The sequence below is a fragment of the Achroia grisella genome, unplaced genomic scaffold (assembly GCF_030625045.1).
Source record: "Achroia grisella isolate CSIRO2021 unplaced genomic scaffold, CSIRO_AGI_Agris_v1 utg2896, whole genome shotgun sequence".
Lineage (NCBI taxonomy): Eukaryota > Metazoa > Arthropoda > Insecta > Lepidoptera > Pyralidae > Achroia > Achroia grisella.
This window is the reverse complement of record NW_026712778.1, coordinates 257,213-267,897: the sequence shown is the minus strand read 5'-3', so window position 1 is coordinate 267,897 and position 10,685 is coordinate 257,213. Positions and strand designations below refer to the sequence as shown.

Genomic DNA, 10,685 nt, shown 5'->3' with positions numbered 1-10,685 from the left:
GCTACAGCACAGAGTATAGTTGATTAAAGAGGTTTTTTTCTTCTTATGGATGATAATGGAATGGTGCATCTGCCTGCGCTGGCTGGGCTCCAGTGGAGGATGATAAGATGAGCACGAGGTCAGGTTCGTTAGCCCATCGTGGTAAATTCACCATGACTTTGTCACGATTGTTTCAGGGGGACCACTTGTAGGTTAACCGATTAAAAAGGTTGCTCACCCCTGCTCCTTTTTTTTTACTATTTTATTCGGCAATTAGTCGCAAGACTATAAGATCACATCTGGTGTTGAATGCTGCTTCATTTGTAGGTGAAGAGGTTAGCACCACTTCTGCCTTTCTATAGTATACTTCTCCTTCAGTCTCTTGACTGTGTGACAAAGCTCCAAGAGCTGTGCTGCCAATGGCTTATGATGTTTAGAGTATAGGTCTGTATATTTCCTGTTTATTATGTGATGAATTGTTGTAACATTCAGGTGGATATGAAACTCTTCATTTTTCGAAGCTCTAACTATTAGAGGTGAAACGGATATCCGGTAACTATCCGGTATCCGGCCTATCCGGCAGCCTTAATACTATACGGCCGAATACCGGATAACTACTATTCGACTATATATATATTTTTTTAAGTAATTATTTGATTTATTTAGTTAGGCTGAGTATTACATAAGGAATCAAATTAGTTTTAAATTTTTAATCACTCAATAGTAAATGACTGTTATAGAAAGAAAATTATTTATTAGTTAGCTAAGTTCCGCCGGATATCCGGCTATTCGTCACATCGTTGGCCGAATATCCGGTATCCGACCAAACTGCTATCCGTTTCATCTCTACTAATTATCGTTTTTTTAAGGTGCAATAATAAAAGAGTAATAATTTATTTTTTATTGTTTTTCCTGTCTGCAATTAGTCCCAGAGCTATGAGCAGTTTTTTGTGCGTGGGAGCTAAGACTGGAGTGTCTGGATGGGAGGATCTGCTCCTTAAGTATATTACAAACATTACATGATGTCGCTTCTTTTTAATCGCTAGAGTAATAAAATAAATAAAATTATATTTCATGTATTACAGCTGTGTACGATACTGGACTTGGACCCCGGCCACGAGACGCCGTACGCACCCGTCGCCCAACTCATCTCCGAGCGGTGTTACCGTATAATCCTAGTTTATTCGCCGGCGTTTCTCAGCAGTCGTGCCAACTCATTCTACACAGACTACGCACAAGCTGTTGGCATTGGTAAGTCTCACGATTTATTTGGTGAATAGCCATAAGGCCAGCCTGAAGGCGGTTGAAAGCGTACATTAGTAGAGACGTCATATACAAATTCAATGTTGTAAAACTGCATTTGTATGAAATGAGGAGATATAATGTATGTATGTATAATACATATTAAAATTATAATAATTTCAAGACAATTCACACAGACCCATTTAGTCCTACGCTAAACAGAGCCCCTCCGATCGATCCCCCGTCCAATTCAAACAGGGATCGATATTACGACGGCCTGAGCCGAGGCTCGAACTCCTAACGGTGCCCTCAGACTATCGTATCCGTCAGACGGGAGTTGGCCTTCAGCCGCTCCATACGTCCTTCCGCGGGTTTGGAGTGCCATCTGCACTCGCCCCCTAACGTTCGGTGAAGCTGTAAAGGCCAGCTGCGGCCAACAGCATTAGAGTAGTCAGAAAAAAAAGAAAGCTAAACAGAGCTTGTGTTATGGGTACGAGATAATTGATATAAAAACTTACATAATAATAAATACATACATAAATTATTATTATTATTACAAACCAAATTGATTTCTTTGACTACCCCATTTGCAATAACTCTTGAAAATCATATAAATAGGTTTCACTCACATACTAAAAGAAATTTCTACGGCGAAGTACATAAGAATAGAATAGAAAATCATTTATTCAAATAAACTTAATTTAAGCACTTTTGAATAGTCATTGTTATCATTCTTTTAATCTACCGCTCATTCGGGAAGCTGTCTCATCAAAGAAAGAAAAAAAAACATTTATTGTCAACCATTATTACATATACACCTTTGACAATTGTACACTTTACATATATATATATATATATCATCACAAGAATAACGAGCAAGAAACTTGCGTGTTGCTCTTTTAAATAATCCTTGTAAGTTTACATTTCCAATTCGAAACTTGCGTATACAAACTACCAACTAGCACTAATTTGTTAGGATCCAATAAAAAGACACAATAATAAATCAGTCCTAGTGATTAGAGCAGACCAGTCCCTACAAGCAGCACCCGTTCACGAGTATGACGTATGAGCTAGCCACCACTGCGCTCGACCTTATTTTAGTGAACCCAATAACTCGGCCCATCACGCCGCCACATGTCTGGACATTTTAGTGAGCATGACTACTCAAATCAATAATAATAATAATAATCTCAGGACATTTCACACAGCGCCATCTAGACCCAAGTTAAGCTAGGTAAAGCTTGTGTTATGGGCACTAAATAACTGATACAAATACATAGATTTTTTTTCGTAAAAACTTACATATTATATAAAGAAAACACCCGGACCTATAAAAACAATCATACTCATGAATACAAAATATTTATGCCGTGCGAGGAATCGAACCCGCGACCATCAAACGTAAAGCGGTGTGCTAGACCGCTAGACCGCCGAGGTCGTCATACTAATTACATAAAAAGCAGAAATAACTACATACCTTTATATATTCGTCCTCTTCAAGCTTGAATTGAATTCGAATTGAACTGCTGCTGTAGTTTCTCATACGCGTAGTTAATGTAGAACTGCTCGAACGAGTTGATTTCGAAGGTTTCAAACGTAGATGTCCAGTGTGCCAGACCGGTAGAGCACCGAGGTCGTCATAACAAGGTTGAGAAATACGATTTAGACATTATCAAGTAATTTTATATGTGCAGAATCTAAACAACGCAACATAATCCCAATAATCTACCGGCCGTGTCGGCTGCCCGTTAACCTCACATACTACCACAAGCTGATTTACCAGCCCGACAAGTGGGCGCCGTACGACTTCTGGGAGAAACTCAGCGAGTCGCTGCGACAAGTGCAAATACCTAGGTAACACTTGTGATATTTATCTGTACATATAATATAATATAATAATCTCAGGACAATTCACACAGAGCCATCTAGACCCAAGTTAAGCTAGCTAGAGCTTGTGTTATGGGGTACTAGATAACTGATACATATACATAGATTTTTTTTTTTTTGTAAATACATACATATTATACATAGAAAACACCCAGACCGATACAAACAATCATACTCATGTATACAAATGTTTGTGCCGTGCGAGGAATCGAACCCGCGACCATCGGTCGTAAAGCGGTGTGCTTGACCGCTAAACCACCGAGGTCGTCAAAATAAATATTAAAATATATCTGTAATAGAATAGAATAGAAATAATCTTATACAGGGTTACTGGTAACTCGACGTATTCCCGTCAGGACGAGATAGAGGAGCTCAAATGCAATAATTTTGACCCTATATATGTCAAGAGTTGATAGTTTTCGCCTTGTTTTGAATTTTGAGATTTTTAAAAAAATATCCAATACAGCGTCTTTAGAATATTATTAAAAAAAATTGGCTTGTTGAATGTCTTTCAACCTAATTTTTATGTGTAGAGGACATGGTAACAAAACATAATGACTCTAAGCGTACAAATTACTAAAAAACTTTCTCATCTAATAAGCTATCTAAAAAGGTATAATAGTCAATATTTAACTGAAAATGAATATTAAAAAAAAAAATTACGGTAAGGAGAATCTTTAAAAGGTGTCAATTCATTTTGGACAGTTCAATGAAACAAATTTATACAGAAATAAAAGTTTATTATTTTTACAAATCTTGCTCAATATGAAACCCCACAATTTCGAATGCATATACGGACACGTTTTCGCATTTCGGTTTTTGTAATCCGTGACGAAAATGTGCTTTTCAGTCGGTCAGTTTTAAAGAAACTCAACTGATACGGTTTGACTGTATTTCTATATTATACATAGAATCATTCAATTGAAATCATTTTATTTCAGAGCAAACGGCATGTGCTCTTCAACGTCGACTCTCGACATAACGGAAATGTCGAACACCATGACCGAATTCATGACCAGCTCGCAGCTGAGCGTGAGCACCAGCGACATGGACACCAACCATATCGTCATCACGCACCCTGATGATAGCACCTCCATCAGCGACTTCAGCAGCGGCGGCAGAGACAAGAAGAAGAATGGAGTGTTCCGTAAAGTTCGCAAATTCTTCCGGGGCCCGAAGGACCCATAGACTTTATATTTGCATTGACTCATGTAATCTTCGCTTGTTAACTCTTATTTGTATTGAGAATTATTTCTTTTTAATATGATGAAGTCTGTGGTGCAGTACATGTATATAGACAGTTGTTGTCACATTTTTTTTATGTAAGCGAAATAGCAAACAATGTGTTCGACCTGATGATAAGCAATTAAAAAGGATGGTAATCCTGATCACCTAGGTTACTGGCGGTCCTGCACCGAAAATTGTTGAGAAACCTTACCGCTCTTTGAGAAACCTAATTCTGGAATCAGCTCCTACTAGAGATACTAGATGGTCTCGGTGGTCTAGTGGTTTAGCACACCGTTTTATTTCCTATATTCGGGGGTTCAATTCCACGCACGGTACAAATGTTTGTATTCATGAGTATAATTGTTTGTATCGGTCTGGCTGTTTCTGTGTATTATGTATATATTTATATTAGTTATCTAGTACTCATAAATGAAGCTCTGCTTAACTTGGGACTAGATGGCGTTGTGTGAATTGTCCAGGGGTATTATTATTTCTGCACCGATATTCGAAACCAAAAAAATGAGCTTATTCCTCCTTAAAAGGCCGCCACACTCACCAGAGTAGTTACAGACTATATCTTAAGCATGTAAAAAAAAGTGGCAACGTCGTATCAGATGAGTCGTCAGTTTGTTTACTATTTCGGTTACGGTTTAGTATATATATACAAAAAAGAGGATGTTATATATGTATAAATGATTATATTTTTTGTATATTCGACACTCGATGTCTACGTCTTATTATTGGGCATAGGGGCTGTATGGGTATTTTATGTTTTATGACAATAACGTCTAGCGGTCTAATGAAAAAAAGTTTTTATGTATGTCTGTCTGTTATCTAGGGGCCATCTATAAATTTCGGTATACGTTTAGGGGGAGGGGGTTGATAAATTATAAAATTTTGTTACAAGGTACGGAACGGGCTTTCATTTCGTAACATTTCAAAATGTAGGTAGTGTAACATATAATAATTTAAAGGTAAGCATAAAAATCCAGCTCCTTCTGTATAAAGATAAGGTTTAAATTGCTTTGTTTCCTGTTTATACTCAATTTAAGAAGGAAATATGTGATGTCGTATGTCATATTTGACCCCTCTCCCATCCTTGGTACAGCAAGTCACATTTGTGACACTCTTTAGTCATAAATGTGACTTACTATAATAAAAATCCAGCTTCAACCTTATAAACATAAGGTTTAAATTACTTTGTTTATCAGTTATACTCAATTTGAAAAGTAAATATGTGACGTCATCATACATCATATTAGACCCATCTCCCATCCTTGTCACATAGCAAGTCACATTTGTGACTAGGGAGTGTCACAAATATGACTTGCTATGTGACAAGGATGGGGGAAGGGGTCAAAAACTATGATATTCTTGTGATCTAATTTATGATTGCCCCTAGGACCCAGTACGAGCTCTGTTTAGTTTGAAGCTAGATGGTTTGTGACGGTTAATTTACAAAATGATCATTTTCCACTTGAAATGTCTGCTATTCTGCTTGTATTGGTATTGAGTTCATGTTGTGTATACTGATATGAAATTAATATAATAAATTAGTTAATAATTATGAAGTATAATACTGAACTGTGCTGGATTATCATAAAACTGATTTTATATTAATATTTTCAAACATATAACATTAGAGACCTAATTATAGGACTTTCAATTATTGGCGATTGGATTGTCAATCGCAATAAGAAATTGTACACAAGTGAAATTTTGTTCTTGTTTCAAATAAACACAATAGCTGCATTTACACAAAATGTTCTTTAACGCTCGATATAGCGTGGGAAAGCAGGCGCGTTCATGATTTTTTGTGTATATAAATTTTTCTATTCACGTTTTGATTTCTGATTCAGATCAAATCAAAAATATTTTATACATGTAGGACATTTTAGCCGCTTATGAACATAAAGATTTTTGTATTAATATTTATTTCCTACCGTCCATTCATTTTCTTTCACATATAATTTCACTTTCTCTTAAAATGTTAATTTGTAATATTCCAGTTGGAAACACTATATTTATTTTATTTGTAGCAACATTAAATTTATTAGCTGGCAACTCTCTCTCTTTCTCCGTCCGTTCATCAACGTGCATACAGCTCGCTTATAAATATTATAAATTTAAACACTATTCAATTGTAAACTTCAATAAATAAAAAAACATCAATTAGGAGACGTATTATTGAGCCACTATCAACCATCACCCACGCAGGGAAATACATCGCCTCAAACAAACGAACAGCAAATACAAAACAGCACATGTTTTTTTTTTTGTGTTCTTAACCTAAATGAAAAAGATAATAAAAACTACAAACTAAATTCTTAAATTGATTTAATAACAATCATGATTTATGATAGAACTAGTAGATAAAAAAAGAATTATTAAAAGAATTATAAAAGGAAGAATTATTTTAGGTCATATACTAAAAAATGATTAAATCTAATCAATCCAAGGAAAATTCAAAAACAAAAATCACTAAACTAAAAGAAAGATGCTAAAATAAAGTCATGTCTCCTGTCTTGGCAACCTTCATCATCAAGTCATGGTTCTTATCATCAGTTCTCATTTGACCTAATGTTGAATGGCATGAGGAAACCAAAGCCTTCGCATTCTCCGTTAGCATGATGTCCTCTGCAACTTTAGATACCCTCTTGATAGTAATTAGTCCAAAAAGTTTAAATATAGCGATTCTAGCTTTCTCTGGAACTGCAGTAGATTGGTACCTAGCACGGTAATATATGAGAAGTTTAATAAGAGGGGTGACTACTTTGTCTTTCCTGTGTATGATGTCATCTAATTTGATAGCAGTCCATATCATCACAGGATGGAAATTATTCCCTTTTTCTTCCACTAATGAATTAGGACACACAGATGGCAATAAAGGGCAGCAGATGGCATGAGTGTCGGGTTTGAGTGATCCAGGAAATATCTCATATGCCACTATTTCCTTCACTGACTTCTCATGGAACATCCTGACTGCTGTACCAGGGAAGACTTTTACAATCCTAGGGAGTGTGATCCTAGATTTCTGAGAAGTTCCACTCTTGTGAATATTATCATCTATAACATACTTCTCCTTTAGCATGTTTAGTATGTCATCCACTCCTCCTCTGGCTTTCTTTATGATCTTGCCAATATGATTATTCGTGGCAAGGAACATTCTTATCAAGAAATTAATATCTTTGGAAAAACTCTCCTGATTAGAGAATCTGTTCTTCTCTTCTGATGCTGGTGTCCACTTTAAATTATCTCTATCATTTGCCAAATCCCATTGAATAAGGGAGTTCTTCTGAGCTTCATAGCTCTTCCTATTCCTAATCAGCTGGCTCATAATCACTCTGGGATTAAATCCTTGGTATTCCAAGGCTGTGCTGACTAGTTTCACCCAATCATCTTGGACGTTAATAATCTCCTTCAAATCAGTTTCTGAGATTACACCCTTAACCTCTAGGTCTGACAAGAAATTTTCGATTATGTCTGGTAGAGACAAAGCAGCTGATGCACGTGATGATGAAGCCATAGCTCTGACAAACCTGTGAGGGTTAAAAATAAGATATAGAATGTTGTCTAGATTCGCACCAACAATGCACCAATTATCACAGTGATAGTCAAATTAAGTTTTAATTGTTAACTATGACGTGATTGATGATTGTTGATTGTTAACTACTACGTTTGAAGCACCATTAATTAAAAATGGTATAGTCAATAATCAAGTAATCTGAAACGGAACGTCAGAGGCCAGAAACAAAGTAATCTGACATTGACAAGGGGATGACGGATGATTGAACGTAGGCAGCGGGAGTTTTGGAGCGAAAGTGTTTATATTATTATAAAAACAATAGGTATTGTGTGTGTGAATATTGTAGGCCTAAGTCGTCACTAGTGATTTTAAAAGATCAGAAGCGGTACCAATCCCGCCTACAAATTCGACCGTAAGGTAATTCTGACTAGAAGTTGTGGTAAGTCAATTTACGTTAATAACACGCATACCATTAAACGCAGTATCTCACTTGTTTTATTGAACTTTTGGATGAATTGCTTTCTACATATTAAATAGATTTAGTATGTACGATAACTTGCGAGAGTAATGACATGACATGTAGCACGATATTGAGGTATACAATATACCTAAGAAAGAAGTATTATGAATACATTGAGTATAAAACAACATGGATATCTAATTAGTTTAAAATACAGAGTAACTATTGTTATGTTATTAATGCCTATGATGATATCAACAGATTCGAAACAGTTACATTAACTATGTTGACATACATGTTGAACATGAGAACACATACATATAAACAGTGTAATGGTATTGCCGAGTTTGTTGCTAATTCACAGTAAATTAGTCAAACTTCCTGTTCAGTTTTGTGTGTTTGTTCTACGTGAATTGAATTGAAGAATTGTTATTATTCCTTTAAATATTCAAAATTCAAATTCAAATTAAAAATATCTTTATTCATGTAGGTCTATTACAGACTCTTATGATATGTCAAATCTACCGTCAGTTCGGAATGATTTCGAGATGAGAAGAACTGAGAAGAAACTCAGCTCGTATTTTTTTTTTAATGTTGTACATATTTACAATAATACTATTTCATTTAAATTCAAATTTGGGAGAATAGAGTGACCACCAGCATATGCTATATAAAAAAAATCATAGGTACACATATATGTTTGATGATCCCATTTCAGATAAATGACAATCACAGGCATATTCCAGGTATATGTCTTGATGGTGGTTATATTCCAGTAGTGATTAGAGCAGACCAGTCCCTACAAGCAGCACTCGTTCACGAGTATAACGTATGAGCTAGCCACCACTGCGCTCGACCTTATTTTAGTGAACCCAATAACTCGGCCCATCAAGGGGGATGGGGATTGGTAGTAATGTGGATTGATAACCCCATTGCTAGAAATGTACCATGTCAGGTCGACCTCCACGCGGTTCCCTCTGGAAACCATCGTGTTGAATTCCTGGTGAATTTGTCACGATGGGCTAACTGACCTGACCTCATGCTCATCTTATCATCCTCCACTGGTGCCCCGCCAGCGTAAATCGTTAGCGCAGGCGGGTTCACCATTCCATTATCATCCACAAAAAAAAAACTCGGCCCATCACGCCGTCACATGTCTGGACATTTTAGTGAGCACGACTACTCAAATCAATAATAACAACAATGATCTCAGGACAATTCACACAGCGCCATCTAGACCCAAGTTAAGCTAGCTAAAGCTTGTGTTATTAGTACTAGACAACTGATACAAATACATAGATTTTTTTTCGTAAATACATACATATTATACATAGAAAACACCCGGACCGATACAAACAATCATACTTATGAATATAAATGTTTGTGCCGTGCGAGGAATCAAACCCGCGACCATCGGACGTAAAGCGGTGTGCTAGACCGCTAGACCGCTAGACAGCCGAGGTCGTCATACTAATTACATAAAAAGCAGAAATAACTACATACCTTTATATATTCGTCCTCTTCAAGCTTGAATTGAATTCGAATTGCAACTGCTGCTGTAGTTTCTCGTTCGTGTAGTTATGAGGCCTATGACAAAATGATGCCGCTCAACTTTAAGTTTAATCGCATGGATTTACGCACACATACAGTAATACACGCACACAGACGCAAATAAACGTGTAGCGCAATCGGTGTGGATTTAGTATGAACCATTTTGATCCTTGTAATATTTTAATTAATAATGTGATATGTTTTTACTTAACTGAGTAACTAACGTACTTATTGGATTTTTTTAAATAACGTGATTTATATTATTTATCAAAGTGCTAATAATGACCATATTTTTTTAATATATTATTCCTAGAGGGTTGATGTCAGGATGCTGGACGATTGTACAACTAAAAGCCAAAACCTTAAGTAATATGAGTATCAAATAATTGGGATAAGGACAGGAAGATGAAATTACTATAACATAAATTTACTAATTAATTCCTCTTATATATTAATTCAATTTATTTATTAATAAGTACAATATAATTTATTATAAGAGTCGGATACATTATTGCCATATTCACTTGTTCTAAATATTAAACTTAGGCAAATAATATTTTATTTATATATAATAGTTGTTTTCATGGCTTTGTTTCGATTTAAAGGTCCCATCCTTATATGTATATTAGGTGTGTCCGCGACTTCGTCAGCGTGGTATAATGAAATTGACCAAATAAAGGAAATATATTTTGATTATAACCCAAAAAAGTTTCATTGTTTCACTTAAACAATGACGATACTTTTATACAACCTTTCATCTCCGCTTTCAATCCCCTACAACCCTTTTTATATATTCTTTATTGCACTTTTAAA

At 35.8% G+C, this 10,685-nt stretch overlaps 2 protein-coding genes across 2 annotated transcripts; one reads left to right on the top strand and one right to left on the bottom strand.

Moving 5' to 3' along the window:
- Positions 1-1,025: 1,025 nt before the first annotated feature.
- On the top strand, positions 1,026-4,496 carry LOC131843224 (myeloid differentiation primary response protein MyD88-B-like; the record flags this gene model as incomplete). The annotated part of the gene is made up of 3 exons (XM_059191830.1): positions 1,026-1,230; positions 2,916-3,075; positions 4,050-4,496. Coding segments are annotated over 3 exons (612 nt in total), but the record flags the coding sequence as incomplete, so codon positions are not given.
- Positions 4,497-6,702: 2,206 nt separating this feature from the next.
- On the bottom strand, positions 6,703-10,302 carry LOC131843220 (uncharacterized). The gene is made up of 2 exons (XM_059191827.1): positions 9,825-10,302; positions 6,703-7,874 (listed from the first exon to the last, which is right to left on the bottom strand). Exon 2 carries the CDS (start codon positions 7,859-7,861, stop codon positions 6,836-6,838), a length of 1,026 nt encoding a protein of 341 aa, XP_059047810.1. The 5' UTR covers positions 7,862-7,874; positions 9,825-10,302; the 3' UTR covers positions 6,703-6,835.
- Positions 10,303-10,685: the final 383 nt, after the last annotated feature.